The sequence below is a fragment of the Leptodactylus fuscus genome, chromosome 4 (genome assembly GCF_031893055.1).
Source record: "Leptodactylus fuscus isolate aLepFus1 chromosome 4, aLepFus1.hap2, whole genome shotgun sequence".
NCBI classification, from domain to species: Eukaryota; Metazoa; Chordata; class Amphibia; order Anura; family Leptodactylidae; genus Leptodactylus; species Leptodactylus fuscus.
In genome coordinates, this window is record NC_134268.1 from 83,337,120 (window position 1) to 83,360,225 (window position 23,106).

The 23,106-nt window shown below is 41.5% G+C and overlaps 1 protein-coding gene across 2 annotated transcripts in view; it reads left to right on the top strand.

Annotated features, from left to right (window-relative positions):
- The window catches only part of ZNF407 (zinc finger protein 407), a 360,082-nt gene extending 354,315 nt beyond the window's left edge, over positions 1-5,767 (top strand). For both annotated transcript variants that reach the window (XM_075270737.1, XM_075270738.1), the window contains one exon: positions 3,097-5,767. In XM_075270737.1, the coding sequence (XP_075126838.1) occupies positions 3,097-4,379 (1,283 nt within the window). In that variant the 3' untranslated portion in view covers positions 4,380-5,767. The remainder of the gene's footprint in view (positions 1-3,096) is intronic.
- Positions 5,768-23,106: the final 17,339 nt, after the last annotated feature.

Genomic DNA, 23,106 nt, shown 5'->3' on the forward strand with positions numbered 1-23,106 from the left:
ATTGATGAGTAATCCTAAAGATAAGTCATTATTATCTTTACCCCAGAAAACCCTTTTGATGGCAGAACCTCTGGTTACCCAGTGTAGTAAACTGATTAACATTAACCCTCATGGTCTAGGGTCAAGAAAGGGTCAAAATCAGCATCCCTAGTGGTCTAAAGTAATGATGGGGGTTACCAGTTCATTGTGTACACATGCCTTATGCAAGATGCGGGGGATATTGTCACTCCTTAGGGAGAGACCACCATATAGGTGTGTGGAGATTTGTTAAGCCTTTAGCACTCCACTTTGCAAGGAACTATGGGAAGAATATGCAAATCCGCCTTCCATGATGTAATTAGGAAGACAGTTGCTGCCTTATTGTTACAAACCAATAGAGGGCGCTCACTGGAATGTGCAAGCCTGTCTTAAGACAGGATTCCAGTGAAATAACCCAATAATGGCTGCTCCCTTTAGCTTCATGCCCGACCTTCCAAGAGGCCTTTGTTTAGCAATGACGCTGGGATTAATACCAGGTATAGTCTCTCAATCGAGGACAGCTGTTTCGATCTGGTTGGATCTCATCAGCCCGATGTAGAGAGGACTATAACCTGGTAGAGGTGAGAGGCTTAGACAGGGTTCGGGGGATATTGTCACTCCTTAGGGAGAGACCACCATATAGGTGTGTGGAGATTTGTTAAGCCTTTAGCACTCCACTTTGCAAGGAACTATGGGAAGAATATGCAAATCCGCCTTCCATGATGTAATTAGGAAGACAGTTGCTGCCTCATTGTTGCAAACCAATAGAGGGCGCTCACTGGAATGTGCAAGCCTGTCTTAAGACAGGATTCCATTATTGGGTTATTTCACTGGAATCCTGTCTTAAGACAGGCTTGCACATTCCAGTGAGCGCCCTCTATTGGTTTGCAACAATGAGGCAGCAACTGTCTTCTTATGCAAGATGGTCACACAACATCTCTGGCTCGTCTCCCTCTGTCCTTCTTTTTGTCTATAGGCAGATAAACACAAATCTTATATACTTGTTTCATGGCCATATGTGCTAGATACAAACCTAGCACTTTTATTCCTGTTCCTTGTCTCCTTGTGTCTAACCACTGGCATATTCCCCTTTCCTCCTTGCAATATTTCTCCACTCTTCCTAGCTCCAGAATGAGACTGAAATTGCTAGTGGAAAGTACTGATACCATAGCGCGTGCCTCTGCAGTGCAAGCGCTGCCAAAAATTAATTCAACAGCATTGTGCCAGATTCATTGTATAATATTACCTAGAAACTGTTTAATGCTTTGAAAATGTTCATTTTCGTCTACCCTTTCCCATGACAGCCACTCGTAGAGCCCCGCTGGCCAGAAAGATAGAAATGAAAAAATTGTTTAGAGCATCTGTTTTGACTCCTGTACCTCTTACAAGTACTAGGATTTGCACTGCACATTCACTAGACTTGTGATTTCTCAGGTCTGATAAGAATGCTTTTTAAATGCTATAAACTCTGATATATATGATAAAAAAAGCTGCATTTTTACAAAAAAGAAATAGATTTTTTAAAAATTTCTTTTATAATGTGTCCTAAAATTAAATAAATGTGCAGTATTTCTATCAATATAAAACGTTAAAAAAAATTGCGCATATATTTGCAGGTAATGATATGGATTTCAATGCCAGTGAATTAAAGTAGTTTCTTGTGGCAAACACAGGAGTGGATATCAGAAGAGAAGAGAATTAGGAATGACTTACAAAATACTGAGTGAAAGTGGATTCAATAGTAGCTCTGGAGCAAACTATATCAAAGCTGGATTGTGGGTTTTCAAAAAAAAAAAAAAAAAAAAGCTGAACGCAAAACAACCCCCTACTTAACTAAAACTAATAAATATACATCACAATTTTGTCAGAAATGAAGCCAACTAATGAGGGCGTATTCACACCTGCGCCCGGTCTCCACTTTGCGGGTTTCCGTGTTATGCCGATAGAAACTGGACAGGAGACAGAAACCCAGCAGTCAATTTTCAAACCCATTCACTTGAATGGGTTTGCAAAGTGTCCACCCGTGCGCGTCTTGTGCCTCTCTGCGGTGAAACTGGGTTTTTTTTAACCGGACACAAAGTCCTGCATGTCCGACTTTGTGTCCGGTAAAAAAAAAAAAAACGGTTTCGCCGCAGAGAGGCACAAGACGCGCACGGGCGGCCACTTTGCAAACCCATTGAAATGAATGGGTTTGAAAAGTCACTGCTGGGTTTCTGTCTCCTGTCCAGTTTCTCGGGGAGAAGACGGAAACCCACAAAGCGGAGACCGGGCGCAGGTGTGAACCCACCCTGAGTGGTGTAAAATTTGCACCAGATTTTCAAAAACAGCGTTAGACACAAAGGAAAATCTGGCGCTGTTTAAACATTTCTAGTCTACCGTTACACTGTCAAAAAGTTGGACAGTATTAGATTATATGCCCGCGTATATCCACCCCGAATGTGGAAATGTATAAAAAGCCATTCACTTGCTGCAGAAACAAACTCAATTAAATTTTACAGTATCAATGTATTTTATTTGATAGAAAGTTCTACAACAAATGGTCTCGTCCTCATACTTGTCCTTTCATTTGGATCAATACCTGTCTGAGTAGTAAAGAAAAACCAAGCGCAGACAGTGACAGCACCCTCTGCATCTAAGACCGCATTCAGCACATGGGAAAGTGCACAACTGTTAGCGGCACAGACAAGTAAAGGCTTCTCTTTTTTGACACAAACTAAGTTTCGGGTGAACAAAAGCCATCACAAATGGCACCAAACCTGCAGTGTTAAAGGTCTGCTATAGCTTTCTAGGTGTTTGTTTTTAATAAGAAAAGTTGAAAAGTAAAATGATGGCTCATGTGGATAAAAGGGACCAGAAACAGTTTGGACTGAAGGGCGGACAGGTGTCCACACTTCACCGATAGAACATTGCCAATAGGGAACTAGTTGGAACCACAAATCAGTTGTGTAGCTCAACCTGTTGTCAGTAATAGAATTATTATACACAGGATACCAATGTCTACTAGTCCTTTACTGTTATTAAATTTGCAGCAAAGTCCTTTTAATTCGCCATCTCTAATTGCTCCATTTTCTTTTGTAGGTATCGTCTCAAAATCATTTGAATGTCGTCTGAAAGGACAAGGTGCAAACTTCGTAGAAACCAATAGCCCATTCACTGCGGCTACAACTGCCGATCCTTCTCCAGTGAAAGAGAATGTCCGCACCACTAGGAAAGCCTCTCAGTCTACTGAACAAGTTCAGCAAGTCATTATCATCCAAGGATTTTCCGATGAATACGAGGGTAATTTCTCTATTGACACTTCTGTAGAGGAAACCGCAGCGGCCACGTTGCAGACCTTGGCCATGGCTGGGCAGGTGGCAAGAGTTGTTCACATCACAGAAGATGGTCAGGTTATAGCAACTGATCAAGCTGCTCATATGGGCAACATCATTCCAGGTGAAATCCTTAGTGAACAGTTGTCTGAAGGCGCACAAGTCGTGGTGGTTGAAGGCGCGATGGAAGAAACCGAAGTTGCAGAGTCAGTTGCTATAGAGACTGTTACAGACTCGGACGGTAATGTGGTACAGCAAGTGATGGCACAGGGTATTTTAGACACATCACAGGGCATACACACCCCTGATTCGTCTTCTGCGCTAGATGCTTTGCTGTGTGCTGTAACAGAGCTAGGCAATGTTGGAGAAGCAGAGAGACAACCCACTGTAGCAAGTCAAGCAGTGGAAGAGTCAGTGGTGAGGATGGCAGATGATCAGGAATCCATGGAGACAAATACGGAGGAAATCCAGGTGTATCATGAGGTACATGAAGGTCAACAAGGAGTCGAACAAATAGGTGTTGTACAACAAGTCATGCATTCTGGATTTACCGCTTCCCAGGAATCTGCTTTCAAAAACATGGTCCAGGGGGTCCTACAGTTTGCAGTGTGTGACTCTGCGGCTGCCGATCAGCTGATCCAAGAAGGAGTCACCCAAGTCATTGTAAATGATGAAGGTACCGTTCACATGGTTTCCACAGAAGGGCCTCATATAATAATGCACAACACAGAAAGCCATACTCTTAGCCTTCCAGAACAACAAATGCGTTTAGTTGAGTGCGAAGATGGAGAAATCTCACAGATCATTGTCACTGAAGAATTAGCCAGAGCCATGGTACAAAATGGGAATGACAATTATCAGGAAGGAACCACACATTATATTGTGACTGAACTGCCGCAAGAAGACAAAGAATCCAACATGTATTCACATACAGTCATAGAAACTGGTGAAAATACAGGTGTTCTTCATACTGAAACCATTATGGACACACAGATACCTGATGACAACACCGCACAAGAAGTCAACAGTATGATTGTCTACACCGAGTGAACCTCAACAAGAGCAACTTCCAAACCACCATAACACACCACAAAGACATTTCCTAAAACATATGGGAGATTTATGAAACTGTCTAAAAGAAAAGTTTAGTTGCTCAGATCGACCAGTCACAGCACAGTTTTATTTTTCTTGTACTGTTTCCATGGGCAACAAAGATTAGGTTTTTCTTTTCTTATAGACAGCTTTATAAGTCTGACCCGTAATATTTGCCTCATCTGTAATTTAAAAGGGATGTTTTTAATCCACCAATTACTCTAAAGCAGTCAGAAAACCCTAATGTGTTATAGGAAGTCCTCACTAGCTAATAGATACTGCGATAATGGCTGAGCACCTCCATTGTCTAGCTGGGTCATATTGCTGCCACGGGCTATTCTGCATTGTTTTCCATCATTTTTCTGTATAAGTTGTGATACATTTCATCTTTTAACACAACAGTGGGATATAGTTTTTTTGTTTTTTTTTTAGTTTTTTTCATACATATGTTTGGTACATTAATATTGGCTGCCATCCACATTTAGGCCTGCATTACCGAAGTTGTTATGCACAATTATGATCTTGGCTGTCACACTGCTATTTGAGTCTGACTCTGAATCTGACCCCTGGCACACCTGCCGATCAGCTGACTGAAGGATCCACTACCGAAAGTACAGACTAGACCGCTAAACAATAAACCAAACTTAGCATTTTCTACATTGCTTCAGCCCTTCAGTCATCTGATGGATAAATGTACACACAGATGGACGTCTGCTGTTCTACAGAATAAATGTACGCTTCCAGGAATCCCCTTCAATGGAAGGATCTCTGATGTCCATTGTACTTAGATGTTTTTGATCAGCAGTTTTGGACCCCCTTTTACTAGTAGAACAGGAAGGTTTATGACCTTGTATTGGATCACTTAAACAATAGGCCCAAACCACACCCAACAACCTTATTGACGGTGTCAGTCAGGGCTCTCTTACAGTTTTTGACATTGTCTTGATAAGAATAGGGCTGCAGCGCTGTCCTATTCTTGACATCAAAATGTGTCCGAATTACCAACAGAGAGAACCCGAATACAGATGAAAAAATAGCCTTAGTCCGTTGTATATATTTCCATCTACAGTATGGCCTTTCATCTATTGTTTCTGTATCACCTGCATTTACAATTTGTTCTGTATGACAAACATAAGCTACAAGCTTGTTGATGGAATGCAATAACTGACAATACATGACATTATGGTTTGATATTTGTTTGTATGGGCATATAAGATTTGCCCTGACTGGCACATGTATTATTATGTGCCACAATTGCATTCCTGGCATTAGAATATTTACAGGATAAGACACATTCATTCCGTATGAACTTGGTACACTCTGCTATTTGTTTCCTTGGAAGTAAAGAAGCTGTTCCTAAAGTCAGTAGGGTGACACCTATGGAAATCTAGCAATAACCAGACAAGAACTGCTACTGTTGTGTAGGTATCTGTTGCATACATTCTTGTTTTTACTGTATATTATGGCTTCACCCACAGATGGGCAGATTCATTACCCTGCAGATGTCTATTTCTTCTTGTTATTGCTGTCTATTGTGAGCCTAAGCATTTGGTTATAGAATCTGCTGTTAACTTAATATACATCCTATGTTTTTCATATTGCTGTTATATTCCGTTTGATGTGTAATGTTAGTTTAATGTGCATTTTTTGGAATATAAAATGTCATATGCATTGTTTTCTTTTTATCAAATTGTTGCAGTTGGATTTCATTTTCAAATAAAAAATTGAAATGTTTCAAAGTTTTTATAATAGTTTATAGTACTTGGGTTTATTTCTAAAAACCTACCCAGTGCACACTATAAAAGTAACCAGCTATCATCCAAATTTTATATCGCCATATAGCTACATATCTGATACAGAGATCCTTCATTTTACATTGGCCTACAGTTATATTCTGGCTGCCTGTAGACATCCCTGAGCAGGAGCTTAGCAAAAGCTTATTATTGCCTACGTAGCGCAGTATAGACTTTTTATTATATGAGCCCTGTTTGAGAGCTGCCAGGATGGATGTGATAGGTGACAAAGTAATCCTGTAGTTCACAGATGCTACATACAGAAGAATCTGACCACCCCTTCTATGGAGGAAAGAATGCGGTAGGTGGTCGGACTGGTGATCACAAAACCTAGTTTCCCTTAATGAAAGGGTTAAAAATGTAGGATGCATCTGATCTGGGATGAAAGAACACAAATAGAATTGCTGGTGAGTTAAAATGTTTTTTTTGGCCCCCAATACCTGTTTGATACTGATGACTCATCCACAGGATAGATCATCATTGTGTGATCTGTGTGGTCCAACATGGGCACTGCCCAGATCAGTTGTTGTGGCAGTCTCCAGACACTGAAAGCTGCTGCAGTGGATGGGAAGCATGTGCATGTGTAGACTGCTCCTATTCAAGTAACAGGTGCAATGCTGCAGTTACCTAAAAATACCAGTATACAGTGGACAGGGCTGCTTTTATGTTCTATTACTTGAATAAGAGAAGTCTGCAGCTGATCCAGAGACTACCAGGACAGCTCATCCTGTGATGGGGACAGGTGTCGGACCCCCACATATCAGATACTGTTGACTTGTCCTGTGGAATGATCATCAGTAACAACCAGCATTAGTGGCTTGTATACCCCTTTAATATTCTATGTACAAAAAAAAAAAAAAAAACAACTAGTGAAGTGCCTCTTTAAAGGGATTGTCCAGCTACCAAAATTTTTTAAAAAAAACACTTAGTATGGTATAAAATAAAAGTAGTAATGGCCACCTTGCAATACTATGTTGTTTTCTTTGCACTGCTGCTTTTTTGCTGATGGTCTGTGTACCCTTGTCTTGAGGGATTGCTAGCAGAAAAAGGAACCCTATTTCTAAGTGGTGGTGATGGGGTGGAGGGGGCACATATGAAACTTTTGCACAGGGTCCACCAATGTGTTAAAACAGCCCTGAATTCCTATGTGGCAGAATGGAGATCTATGCCAGTTAGGATTTTCATTAAGACTCGCACCAGAAATAATGAATATGTTGGGCCAAGGTGTTCCCTGGCCAATATTTGCACAATGTTCTGAGCAAGGCACAGAAGAGGGGTTGTGGTGCATATTAGGCATAATTAATGGCTCTGCACCAAATGTGTGCCACAATATCAACACTCTTTAAAAGAAAAGTAGTGTAAAAGGATTGCTAAATTCCCTATGTAATATATTGATTGTGCTTGATATTCCAGCTCGGCCCCATTCACTTGAATGGGACTAAGCTACAAGCAGGTCATATTAACCATTAGTGTGACATCATGACCCATGAAGCGAAAGTAGGGCTCACCTGAACACACTCAACGCTGTGCAACAGCTGATCTGTGCGGGTGTTTAATGACCAATCTTATCAGTCTTGTATAGCTACAAGGAGTGCAGAAGTAACAGTCACTACCAGACTCTGGGACCCTCTGTCCCATAAAATATGCTACTATACTAAAGGTACAAGCTAGGTAGAAGCCGTATTATAGATTTTGCCTCGGGGCCCAGGACCTTCTGGATGTTTGGACACTTAAAGAGGACCTTTCATCAGATTGGGCACAGGCAGTTCCATATACTGCTGGAAAGCCGACAGTGCGCTGAATTCAGCGCACTTTCGGCTTTCCTGATCTGTGCCCCAGGTAAAGCGCTATCGGTCCCGGTACCGTAGCGCTTTACAGTCAGAAGGGCGTTCCTGATAGTCCGTCAGGAACGTCCTTCTCCACATCAGCGCCTATCGCGCTGTACAGTGTGAGTGGAGAGGAACGCCCCCTCCCCTCCTGATAATACTCGTCTATGGGCGAGCACTGTGAGCAGATGGAGAGTGCGTTCCTCCCCGCTCACACTGTACAGCGCAATAGGCGCTGCTGTGGAGAAGTATGTTCCTGATTGACTGTCAGAAACGCCCTTCTGACTGTAAAGCGCTACGGTACCGAGACCGATAGCGCTTTAACTGGGGCACAGATCAGGAAAGCCGACAGAGCGCTGAATTCAGCGCACTGTCGGCTTTCCAGCAGTAGATGGAACTGCCTGTGCCCAATCTGATGAAAGGTCCTCTTTAAGGATAGATCATCAGTATTTAAGACCTGGAAAATCCCTTTAAGGCTGGGCACCCACAAGACGGAAATGCCACAGGAAAAATTGCGGTGCTTTATAGTAGGGGCAAAGTGGATGGGATTCTAGAGAATCCCATTCCCGCTTTGCCGTAAAAACCACGGTGCGGACACACTGCGATTTTAAAAACCAGAGCGGTTTTGGATATCGTAGCATGCCAAATATACCTACGGAAACGCCAGCTGTTTCCCCATAGATATAATTGTAACAGAATGTCTGCAGAGGAGTACCCTGCAAACTTTCTATGTAAGGGCCCCTTCACACGGAGTATATGCACGCTAATTCTGAACGTGTAACACGTTCCGTATAAGCGGCGTTAAAACAGATCTCATTGCTTTGTATGGGAGCCGGCAGTACAGTAGAAGTTATTCCTATATATTTCCCATTCCTTTTGTAGTTATTCTTGGCTATGGCTTAAAAAAAACACAAAAACTAAATCTGCAATAAAAAAAAGCTTCCTTTCTGAAACATGGGGCTGTAGCCTAAAGGAGTTTTCCAGGATAAACAGAAAACCCAAGGGTGGCCACTGGTGATACTCTTATACTCTGGAGTAGCAGTGACATATCAGCAGTAATGTCACCAATAATGTATGTATAGCCACTGACGCTAGTGACTTACCACAGCTGCCACAGCTTCAGTACATGTGACCTGAAACCAGAGGGATCGGGTGCACGCTCTGCCCGAACAGAGTATCAAGGGTATGTACAGTGTTGGCCAAAAGTATTGGCACCCCTGCAATTCTGTCAGATAATACTCAGTTTCTTCCAGAAAATAATTGCAAGCACAAACTCTTTAGTATTAACATCTTAATTTATTTTGCTTGCAATCAAAAAAAAAACAAAAGGGAATGAAAAAAAAGTCAAATCACTGATCATTTTACACAAAACTCCAAAAATGGGCCGGACAAAAGTATTGGCACCCTCAGCCTAATAATTGGTAGCACAACCTTTAGACAAAATAACTGCGAACAACCGCTTCAGGTAACCATCAATGAGTTTCTTACAATGCTCTGTTGGAATTTTAGACCATTCTTCTTTGGCAAACTGCTCCAGGTCCCTGAGATTTGAAGGGGGCCTTCTCCAAACTGCCATCAAGAGATCTCTCCACAGGTGTTCTATGGGATTCAGGACTGGACTCCTTGCTGGCCACTTTACAAGTCTCCAGTGCTTTCTCTCAAACCATTTTCTAGTGCTTTTTGAAGTGTGTTTTGGGTCATTGTCCTGCTGGAAGACCCATGACCTCTGAGGGAGACCCAGATTTCTCACACTGGGCCCTACATTATGCTGCAATTTTGTTGGTAGACTTCAGACTTCATAACGCCATGCACACGGTCAAGCAGTCCAGTGCCAGAGGCAGCAATGCAACCCCAAAACATCAGGGAACCTCCGCCATGTTTGACTGTAGGGACCGTGTTCTTTTCTTTGAAGGCCTCTTTTTTCCTGTAAACTCTATATTGATGCCTTTTCCCAAAAAGCTCTACTTTTGTCTCATCTGACCAGAGAACATTCTTCCAAAACATTATTGGCTTTCTCAGGTAAGTTTTGGCAAACTCCAGCCTGGCTTTTTTATGTCTCTGGGTAAGAAGTGGGGTCTTCCTGGGTATCCTACCATACAATCCCTTTTCATTCAGATGCCGACGGATAGTACGGGATTACACTGTTGTACCCTCGGACTGCAGGGCAGCTTGAACTCGTTTGGATGTTAGTCGAGGTTCTTTATCCACCATCCGCTCAATCTTGTGTTAAAATCTCTCGTCAATTTTTCTTTTCCGTCCACATCTAGGAGGTTAGCCACAGTGCCATGGGCTTTAAACTTCTTGATGACACTGCGCACGGTACACACAGGAACATTCAGGTCTTTGGAGATGGACTTGTAGCTTTGAGATTGCTCATGCTTCCTCACAATTTTGCTTCTCAAGTCCTCAGACAGTTCTTTGGTCTTCTTTCTTTTCTCCATGCTCAATGTGGTACACACAAGGACACAGGACAGAGGTTGAGTCAACTTTAATTCATTTCAACTGGCTGCAAGTGTGATTTAGTTATTACCACCACCTGTTAGGTGCCTCAGGTAAGTAACAGGTGCTGTTAATTACACAAATTAGAGAAGCATCACATGATTTTTCAAACAGTGCCAATACTTTAGTCCACCCCTTTTTTATGTTTGGTGTGGAATTATAACCAATTTGGCTTTTTGACAATTCTTTTTGTGGTGTTTCATTGAAGACAAATTAAATGAAGATAATAATACCAAAGAATTTGTGATTGCAATCATTTTCTAGAAGAAAATTAGTATTATCTGACAGACGTCTGGGGCATTATCATATAGGCCCAAAGCCTTATGGTAGCAGTAGCAGCCTGTTGCCATACAGGCTCAAAGCCTGTGCTAGCAGTAACAGGCTATTACTATTACCACAGGCTTTGGGCCTATATGCTAATATCCCAGACCATGTGACCTCTGGGATATTACTATATAGGCCCGAAGCCGGCTAGGATTAACATCGGATCCCACAGAGGTGAGTAAAACTGTTTATTATTTTCTCTCACCTCCCCTGGGGCTCCGATTATTATACTCGGGGGTCTGAAAAGATTCCCAAGTATAATAATAGCGGCAGTAGGATCGTGGCTGGGGCTCGGGCCTACTCACTGCCGGCCTCCGCAGCCTATAGTATAAGGTGACGCTGGGGTCGGCAGTGAGCAGGCATGGGGAGGTTGGTAAATAGGCTGATATCTGCTGGGAATACTTCAGCAGGTAGCGGCCTATTATAAAACAAACATTAAGTTCTCATACTTACCGACCTCGCGCTGCTGCCGCCACTGCTTGTCTTCTCCCGCAGCTGCTCCTTCGTCTCAGCGTAGTGGGCAAGATGACGCCACCTGTGCTGAGACACAGTAAGACGTCATCGACACGCCGGGTTCAGCGTGAGCTAACGTGGCCACGTCACCCGGCATGAGATGTAGCCGGGGGAGGGGGCAAGGACTGGAGTGGAGGCCCTCTGCAGCCGAGTCAATACGGTCGAGTTAATTACTGTATTGACTCGAGTGGTAATTTAATTGGTCTGCAGTGAAAGACATCTGTGGGAGGCCGCTGGAACAGCGCTGCTGCCGATAGGTGGTCGGTGAGGCAGCGCTGTCTCCAGGGCTCCCTTAAGATGTTTTCAAGGCAGAGAAGATGCTCTGGAAACATCTTGGGGCGGTCCTGGAGACATCGCTGCCTCACCACTCACCTATCACTGCTCCAGCGCCCTCCCACAGATGTCTTTCACTGCGGACCAGTCATGTGACATTTTCAATACATTACCGTATTGACGCGAATATAAGCCGAGGCGCACTTTTTCAGCACAAAAACTGTGCTGAAAAACTCGACTTATACTCCAGTGTATACGGTAATTGTACATTGTGTATCAGAATAGAGAGAGCACACACTATAAGATGTAATGTACAGTGGCAGCTGCTAAATGAACATTGCACTTATGACAATTACATAGTGCACCACATGTTCGTGCACTTGTTACATAGCCTAGTCAGTCTAATACAAAGTGTAAAGAGATTGTATTAACTCTTACTGTCCATATAGTGTGTTCCTCCTGTAATATGGTACATGTGACAAAACTATACAGTATCTCTTGGTCTGCCAGTTTCAGGATGTATACATAGAAAGTTTCTGCTGGTATCTTGCTGGGCCGCTTCCCTACCTGAGTAGGCTTCTGTCCAGTATAAGTAAACCGAAGAAAACTGTAAGTGAAGCTGGCTTCAGACATTCCATACCTACACTACCGTTTTCCATGAAAACTCACCCTTTTATTTATCAAATGAGTTGGAAAAACGAATAGAAAATATAGTCAAGACATGGACAGTGTTAGAAATAATGGTTTGTATTTGAAATAATAATTTTCTCCTTAAAACTTTGCTTTCATCATAGAATGCTCCATTTGCAGCAATTACAGCCTTGCAGACCTTTGGCATTCTAGTGGTTAATTTGCTGATCTGGAGAAATTTCTCGCCATGCTTCCAGAAGCCCCTCCCACAAGTTTTGTGTACCATATGGTCAAGCAGCTCCCGCAACAGCTCAATGGGGTTGAGATCTGGTGACTGCTGACCACATCATTACAGATAGAATACCAGGCGCCTGCTTCTTCCCTAAATAGTTCTTGCATAATTTGGAGGTGCTTTGGGTCATTGTCCTGTTGTAGGATGAAATTGGCTCCAATTAAGCGCTGTCCGCTGGGTATGGCATGGCGTTGCCAACCTGTAGAGTGTTCAGGTGGGAGTGTTAATCTGAGGGAGTCATTGGTATTGGTTCCTAGGGGCGCTATGTAATAGGAGGATGCCGTTGTTTCTCAAGGTATATACAGTGGCACTTTGGCTTACTTCGGAGATGCATGGTGTATTACTCCTTGCAGCCCCATAGTGTGATCATCATACCGCTCAGTTTAGTGTTTCAGCTTTTTAGAGATGTCTGATTGACACATTTTATACAATATTTATTAAAAGTTACATGTTATCGTTTAGTGATACTGACCAACTTTAGAAAACTTGACCTATAGCATTGCATTTACACTTTTTTTTTTTTTTCGTATAACCTCCGAGTGACAATGTTCCTGATCTGATAAGATGCCAGTGTGTTCATATTGTTAGTGGCCTTTTCTGTTTTTTACAACTATTATTACTTTATTTTAGAATATTTTTTTATTAGTTATTAAATCCATAAGTGATACAAATACTATTCAGCATTTATTTGATATATTGTACATAAATGGCCACGAGTTCCTTAATACCCCCAGTAGGCTCAACCAACTTCATGTCAATGACCATTCATTCAGTTACAATACCTACAAAGCAGTTTGAGGACAAACCTTTTAGTTCCGGTATAACACGTCTATAGGCAAGGCTCAGGTCAGAAATTGCTGGATTTCACGGTTGTGTCCATGTTTTCTTTTGCTGATTTAGCTAGAAATTAAACATCAACAAATATTTAGCTATTATTCGTGTTTTGTAGACCAAGCTGATGTGACATTTCATTCCTACACTGCTGAACCAGCAAGTAGCTTGCAACATAGGGGGTAAAAAAGCAAAGTATTTTTGGCCCCACACAGTGATATTACCTAAGGATGACCTAATTCAAGAAACAAGCCCTGGATGTGTTAATTAGGAGAGAAAAAGAGCGTGCTGCAGATTCATTTAACAGTGAAGCATATGTAAGTCTCTTAATTTGTTATAACTGTTATGAATTTGCTAAATTAATTATCACTCTTGCTTAGAAAAGTGCAAATTAATCGCATATTCTCAGAGCTGTTCTACTGCTGAGAGGGATTCTATTGCGAACGTGAAGCTCACTTGTTCTTTTACCGTGTCTGCTGTGGAGACGTGTCCTACATATAGCTTATCGACATAAAGGAATGGACAACTTCTAAATGATCATCAATAGGGCGGACTAGTCAGGTAATATAAAGTTAGCTGAATTACTCCTATAATGTTCAATGGGTGCCAATTGGGCTTAGACCCTATTCACAACTGCATTCAGGGACTCCACTTGGGATCCACTGAATGGAAACCTATACGCATTAAAAAGCGGTTACCTGGGAAACCCGTGGACTCCATAGATTATACATTGGGTCCATGTGGTTTCCCCATGAAACATTTGGAGAGAAAAGTCCTTTTGTTTCTGCATGATTTGTGCGGAAACAGAGTGGAAACCACACAGACCCCATTATAGTCTATGGGATCCGTGTGATTTCTTAGCTAAGCGCTTTTTAATGTGTTTAGTTTAAGTGGACTACCGGAACGGAAACCCAAACACAGATGTGAACCAGGCCTGGTTATTTCTGGTTATTGTGATGCCAATGAAATCTCTTCCCATAAAAACTTTAGTTCTTACTGTACAAAGCAGGATACAATGTATATAGCTAAGTGCTCATTCACACCTGCGCCCGGTCTCCGTTTTGCAGGTTTCCGTTTTAAATGGGTTTGGAAAGTGTCCGGCCATGAGCGCCGGGGAGCGTTTTGTGCTCTCCGCGGCAAAACTTTTTTTAACCAGACACAAAGTCGGACATGCAGGACTTTGTATAAACAAATGCTGCTGCACACCGTAAGTAGGTGAAAGGTGAAACAAAATTTTTTTATTGGTACATATACGCCATGAATTGGTTTGTAAAGCATAAAGAAAGCACTAGATCATTGCAATGGACATAACGTTTCGGTCATTTTGGACCTTCCTCAGATAAGATCAGGTCCCGTCAGGTCAGACACCGGACTTTGTGTCCGGTTAAAAAAAAAAAACAGTTTCACCGCGGAGAGCACAAAGCGCTCCCCGGCTCTCATGGACGGACACGGTCAGCAGAAGACGGAAACCTGGAAATGGAGATCGGGCGCTGGTGTGAACCCAGCATTACACAGTCACAATTTAGCTCAGGGAGTGACTGACATGGTGGGATGTGTATTTTAGTGTTATATGCCAAGTAACTTTCCAGAACATGGGCTTTCAATGGCTACTGAGAAAACCTTGTACGGTCTGTAAAATAGAAGCACTCTAGTTCTAGACCACAATGTCACACTTGACAGTGGAAGTCAATATGTGCTTTTTGGTTGAATAAAAATACAAAATGTGACATTTTGGGGCAGATTTATTAAAATAGTCTAAAAGCAAAATTTTCCTATTTGCCCATAGGAGCCAGTCACAATGCAGCTTTTATTTTTCAAGAGCAGCCAACTCTATGGCCAGCCGGGGGGGCAATTTTAACCATTAAACTACCCACCCGTCTGGTACCGTGGTAATACTTGGGTGTAGTAGAAATAATATTTGTAAGTAAGACCTACTACAATGTTGCATGATTTTTCATCTTAGAGACATTGCACCCATATATATATATATATATATATATATATATATATATATATATATTAGTTCTTACTTCAAATGCTCATTGTCAGCTGTGCACAAACTTTGAGGTAGAAAGTCTAAAATATATATATACATTTAGTTTGGTTAAGAGGTACCACGAAATGAAATAAAGTTATGTATGCACAAATCATTATTACCACTTTACTGGAACGTACGCTCGAAAAAAGAGGCGATATTCTATAATATGGTGAAAAAGAGAGAGGGAAATGTTGTTTTAAGAAGCTATTAATATAACAGGAATCCTGGCAGAAGAAGGCTTCTGGTGAATGTGCCAAAGCATATTTGCTCATTTGTCCTTAGTAATATATTTTAATGTTGGCAACCATTTGCCTCAAACATGGGTGGTCCATTTAGTGTATAGAAATAGAGTTATGATCATAAAGAGGAGCTGTATGTATGTTGTACATATATATATATATATATATATATATGTATAGCATTATATAAATATATATAACATACGACATTTTGTAAACTGGTGTTATTTTATATTAATTACATATCATTTACAAGTTATAGGATTACATGGAGGAAGAAAAAGGAAGGAGACGAGCAACAAATTCTCAGTTTTTTAATGCCACAAGTGTGAGGATGCTGCAAATGTTTAATATGTCACACTCCCTGTTTACATTCCGCACCATCTGCATACAAGTGATACCTCCTATGTACAGGTCAAAAAATCTGGAGAAAATTTTGGTTTGGTATGCGTCACCCTTTTATACTTATTTTAGACAGGACTGCTGCATAAAATATCATTCCCCCATAGTACCCCCCAACACAGTAGAATGCCCATACACAGGATATTGCACCCTTAGGTTGAGTTCACATGGGGTATTTTGGACCGGAATTTGACGGTCCAAATTACGGGCAGTCGCAGCACTCTGCTCCATATTAGGCCCAAATGAATGGGCCTAGACGGGAAGGAGGTGTCTTCAGGCAGATGTCACAAGGCGAATCCGCCTGAAAGAGAATGAGCATGTCGCTTCTTTTTTTCTGGCACCCGGAACAAACCGCTCCCGGAAAAAAGAACTGACTGGCTCCCATTGATTTCAATGAGAGACTTTTTTTGGTCAGGATTTTGAGGCGGATTCTGCCTCAAGATCCTGAACAAAATATCCTGTGTGAACTCAACCTTAACAGGATAATTTTTCCTCAGTGATGGGACGGCGCCCGGGACAAATATTGGTCAGGACTGCCACTGAACATAATGAAGTGTCCTAGCAAATTCGTGATAGTCAGCAACTATGATGTGGTCTGGAGGATCTGGCAAATGTGCTCCGGGCAGGTTAAGAGATTAATTTAGCAATGAACGCTTAACATAGATGGAAGAAAATATAAAGTATTTAGAACCCTAATGGGCAAATATTGAATCTTTGCCACATAAATGATGAACATGGATGTGTGATGTTTTGGGTTTTGGTATGTGTCATAGTTTGGATGTTGGCCCTGTGAAATCTATGAAGCGTAAAATTGATGTAGTCGTACTTCTCTCCCAATTCTTATACTGCTTTCTGTCTCATTGCTTCCTTAGTCCCCTCCCCACTAGTACATTTTTGCTGACCTCCTGGTACATTTTTGCACATAAGAAATATCTGCTGTTAGAGGGAACAAAAGTACCTACCGGAAAGCAATCCACGAAGTGTCGCAACAGCGGTGGTGGGAATTCAGGAAGGTTTGTGTTTTTATATTACGCCATTCTGAGTCTCTTCTAATTCTTCACATCCAGACTACATCTTTAACATTGAAACTGCCCAGAATCATCACTAGAACATTTATTCACTCAATAAGAAAAAAAAAAAAAGTGGCTACCTGTATCACAAGATACCCTGTGGATAGTATCAAGGTGGCACAATCCCTTGCCATATCAATAAACAGGTGATCTAGTGTAACAAAGCTGTGTTCAACCAAAATGGACTTTTCATTACTCAATATTTCTTATTATAATATATTGTACAAAAAGCCAGTCAGAAGCTAAAAATGCAATGGAAAGACTTTGATACATACTGTACATATGTAATAAAGTTACAGGCAATCCTAATATAATACATTAAAAAACATATATTTGCACCAGTAAGCCATCACTGACTTTAATATTGCTCCCACAGAAACCTGTCTCATTGACCGTTATATAGTCAATGAATATACCTCTTAGCCACGCCCATTTTTAGATAGTCCTGATTTATATGCACTGCTTATCCACAATAGAGAATGTGGTTTTGATTGGCGGTATGATATACCATTGTATTGTTTGTGATTCTTATACAAGGTTTCTGGTGTTTTCTCCTGAATTCTGATTTGTTGGGAACCATTTGGATGGTGAAAAATTAAAAGGAATTTGGGGCCCTCTGGCAGAAAGCCAAAGCAGCGACTTAATCCGCCTAAAAACCAGTGCCAAATATCTACATGTGAAGGTACCCTTAGGCATTTAACAGTAACATATGTTTTTTTGGCTGTCGGTTGTCTACATCAGAGGAACTGTTTCCAATATAGTTATGTAAGTGTGTGGTCATCCGTAGACCTTTTCCGTATGTATCTCCTGTTGACACAAAACATATTAACACAACTGAGGGTCTGTGTTGCGTACAACAAATGGATTAGAAACGAGTCCCCACTGAAAAGTATAAATAGGGGAATATTTTCGAAGGTGCTACCCACAAAAAACATTAAGACGCTCAGATTTTCTAAACTGCATTAGGAGTAAAACAAAAAAATTGATTGGATTCTCTCCTTAACACTTTTTCAATTTTTTTTTTGTAGATGGGTTTTCATAAACGTCCCCCCTGGTGAGATCATTTATGTTCTCTCTCTTTTGCCTTTTATGTCTTTGGAATGCTCTTAAGACTGTAACGTTCCACATAAATGAATAGCTCATCTATTACCTTAACTGTGTGTATAATAAACCAATTAGGATTCAGAGGGAGCGTCGGTTCTCTCAAGAAGTCTCAGTGATAGACAGACGGTTGATCTGTCAACAGATTGAAGACAAAAACAGCCCCGGCTTCTCTTTTATTATACAGATTAGACAAAAATGAACACATAACATGTAGACACTACTCCACTGTAATTCCTTTTTTTTCAGGTTGATGTCATTTAAGCTAAAGAAAAAAGTTAGCTCAAGTGGCAGATTTAGGTTTCGGAAACCTTCTAATCAGAGATTGGCGATTCATTATTATCCGTAGCCGGCAATCCATCTGACATGTAAGAGAAAAATTAGCAACTGTCACGGCATGACGAGTTAATTTCCTGACAGACTTGACACTGAAAAGTCATTTGGAGACATAGAGATGGCTGATGAGAAACTGGCACTGTCTTAATTGGAGCGAGAGAAAGGCCATGAAGACGCGGTGATCAGAGGACAGACTTCAGCTAATGTACGAGTGAAATGAAGGTGCTTATTTACACCATTCTTCTCTCATGACTTTCATTATTTACTTCCTCTGCTAGAAGACATCCCATGTTTATTTGCTTGTCATAATTTGTAGCTTGTAATTATGATCTCCTCCGAAGCTACCATTACTTTATAAAGCATCCGTGATTGGCTTATTTCAGAGTGTCACTGAAACATGACATTTACGGTATGGAGAGGAAAGTGATGCCGTGATGTTGATGGGAATCTCTGCAATTTGCTTAATTAGAGCTCCGCTCCTTCAGAACCACTTGTTTATCCTCTCGAATGGAGGAAACATTGTTACCTTTTGGAAAGTGAAGTAAAAGCAGTAGTCATGATGGTGCATAGTGAAAGCGCACCTAATGTCACACGTCCCGCCAATAATAATGTTACTGCATTTGACAGCTCGGTAAACACAGCAGCAACATAAAACTGTTGTGCCATTTGCCTGGATATTACATTTTCTTTCCAGCCAAGCAACAGTACATTTATTGCCCCCACATCATCAGAAAATTGGCCGACAGCTATGCTAATAGGGTCATGATCAGTCGAGAGGGTATCTTTAGTGTCGACACGACAACTACTTTATTTGGAAATTCAATGTGTAGCTTTTTGGAACAAAATGACAGACATGTTATAAGATAGTATTGTGGAAGTTGTCAGGTATTATGAAATCTTTTCCAATGGAGAATTGGTAGAGAGCACATTATCAAAATCCTCTCCAATGATATTAGGCCACAGAATGGTGGACACAATGGTGCACATTACTATGAATAGTGGTAAGATACTATAATAGGCACAGCCATAAAATAAAATTCCTAAGAAACTAAAGCTATGAATTTATTGTAGAATACCTGGATGTTGTGCTATTGCTATGTACAGATTTCTCAGTTTAGCATATGCATACCTAACTACATTTCTCATACAGAGGACTTGAGAACTGGTGTTCAGATCAGCGCACATACCAGGGGCGTAGCTAGAAAAAACTGGACCCCATAGCAAACTTTTGACTTGGGACCCCCAATGGCATAGCACCCACTTTCCTAGCCCCCACACAGTATAACACCCCATTTACACACACTGTTATGTCCCAAAGTGGTACCTTCTCACAGTATAATGTCCTGTAGTGGCCCCACAATATAATGTTGTAAAGCGGCCCCTCCTCATAGTATAATGTCCTATAATGTCCCATAGTAGCCCCTACAGAGAGTGTAATGTCATATAGCGGCCCCTACACACGGTCGTATGTCATATAGTGGACCTACGACACAGTATTATGTCCCATAGTGGCCCCTGCACACAGTATGATGTTCCATAGCAGCCTCCATACAGTATAATGTCTCACAGTGACCCCTTCATACAGTATAATATCCCATTGTGACTCCTGCACACAGTATAATGTTCCATAGCAGCCTCCATACAGTATAATGTCCCACAGTGACCCCTTCATACAGTATAATGTCCCATTGTGACTCCTGCACACAGTATAATGTTCCATAGCAGCCTCCATACAGTATAATGTCTCACAGTGGCCACTCCACACAGTATTATGTCCCATAGTGGCCCCTTCATACAGTATAATGTCCCATTGTGACTCCTGCACACAGTATAATGTTACACAGTTGCCCCTGCACACAGTAGTATATTCCAAGCACTTCCATAGCAGCATCCTCACAGTATGTCCCATTGTGGTCCCAATAGTGTTCACTGCAAGTATTGTAAAAACTTGGTTTCAGTAGAACCTGAAATTTTGGGGGTACACCACCCACAAACTATTATTATACTCTTATTATTGTTATTATTGTTATTATTATACTTTTCAGACCCCAGAGTATAATGAATGGAGGCCCAATGGTACCTCTACTGGCCTCCATTGTGGTCCTCTTCAATGACATCACAGATTTGGTTTGCACCATCGTCATTAAGCGTCGCGACACAGATCTGACCCACGTGACGTCTGTGACATCACTATAGAGGCTGAAGACTGCATGGAGTTATTTCGAAGCACAGGAGGTGAGTAACACTGGTTTTTATATTCGCTCATCTCTCCTGAGCCTCCGGTCATTATACTCTGAAAAGAATGCAGAGTATGATAGTTTGTGGGTGGTGTACCCCAAAAGAGATCCCAATGTATATTGATAGCAGTATTTGTTGGGGTTCGCCAACTCTTATAGTGGCATCACTCCTGCTCACGGTCGCCCTCACTTTCCCTTCTTCTGTCCTCCAGGGGGCCCCAGTGATGTGATGAGATGCATGGGGCCCCCTGGAGGACAGAAGAAGCGGAGGTGGCCGTGAGCAGGAATGGGGATCAGTAAATAAATGGGACCCGTTACCTGCTTGAGTAACCACAGCAGGTAACGGGCCCTATTTATTTACTGATTATTTTTTTTAAAAAAAGCAGGGGGTCTCTCTGGGCCCCTTAAGGTTCCAGGTCCTTTGGAAGCCACTACAGATGCTAGTACTTATGCCACTGGCACATACCATATCTTATCTTCAGAAGTTGGTGTGGATGACCCCTATGTCTGTACTAGAAACTGCATTCCTACTAAGTGTTTTACCTAAGCAGCAGGCCGTCTGTGGCATCACCATGCTGCAGATTAGATCAATGTAGTAGTGATCATGGACAGTCAAAGACACAATAACCAATGTAATCTAATGATTTAGAGCATTCTCTCTAGATGTCTTTTCCTTTTCTTTTCTGTTTAATCTTTTTATGAACGTTTTTTTTTCTGTTGTCAAGTTTGCGGAATTGATATCTTTGGCTCCTCTCTAAGGCCCTGTTCACACAGGGCAAGAGGGGACGGATTTTGGCATGTAATCCTCCTCAAAATCCGCCCCCTCACAATAGAGGTCTATGTAGACCGCTAGCAGTCTTTTTTCCGCTAGTGGTTTGTTCTCGCTAGCGGAAAAAAGAAGCGAGCTGTCCTTTCTTGAGCCGGATTCCGCCTCAGGAAAACAATACAAGTGAATGGGAGGCGAGAAACAGCGTCGCGTTTTTTTGCCAAAAACTGCGTTGCGGATTTTGGCAAAAACCGCACCAAAAAAAGTTACGGTTTTTTCAAATCCATTAACTGTGCTGGAGGGAAAAACCGCCTGGTGTTTTTTTTGCCAAAAACTGCTCTAAAAAATGCCTCAATGTCAAAAACCACTTCCTAATTCCTGAAATGTTTTTTTTCCGGACCATCTTCCGCCACACCCTATTCACATGTGAACTAGCCCTAATACCTGTCTCTTCCTCCTCTTAAATGGATATTTCCTTCTTGGCATTTATGGCTATATCCCAAATGTTCAAGAGACTCTCCTATGCTGGGCCTCTTGCACTCACTTTTGGCCACAGTCGGGGCCCATTCTCAAGATGTTCTCTAACCTACAGTAGGTTTCACACGAGCTCATACAAAGTAGATAAAAAAGGACTTCAGCTTGTGGAAGAGAAAACTATAAACTGGTTAGTTGTTTCATAAGTGAGACTAGCTTTAACCTGTCTCCTATCTGGGGCTTGTTATGCTATGGTCTGACTTTTTTATATGATATGTCAGGATGGCTTTCTTTTTGCTTTTTTTTAACCTGTACTTATTTAAACCAAAATTTCTCAATAAAACCAACTCAGAGATAAATGGTGTACTTCATGATTTATGACAAACATACAGTCCTATGAAAAAGTTTGGGCACCCCTATTAATCTTAATCATTTTTAGTTCTAAATATTTTGGTATTTGCAACAGCCATTTCAGTTTGATATATCTAATAACTGATGGACACAGTAATATTTCAGGATTGAAATGAGGTTTATTGTACTAACAGAAAATGCGCAATATGCATTAAACCAAAATTTGACCGGTGCAAAAGTATGGGCACCTCAACAGAAAAGTGACATTAATATGTAGTACATCCTCCTTTTGCAAAGATAACAGCCTCTAGTCGCTTCCTGTAGCTTTTAATCAGTTCCTGGATCCTGGATAAAGGTATTTTGGACAAACAATTCAAGTTCAGTTAAGTTAGATGGTCGCCGAGCATGGACAGCCCGCTTCAAATCATCCCACAGATGTTCAATGATATTCAGGTCTGGGGACTGGGATGGCCATTCCAGAACATTGTAATTGTTCCTCTGCATGAATGCCTGAGGATTTGGAGCGGTGTTTTGGATCATTGTCTTGCTGAAATATCCATCCCCGGCGTAACTTCAACTTCATCACTGATTCTTGAACATTATTCTCAAGAATCTGCTGATACTGAGTGGAATCCATGCTACCCTCAACTTTAACAAGATTCCCGATGCTGGCATTGGCCAGACAGCCCC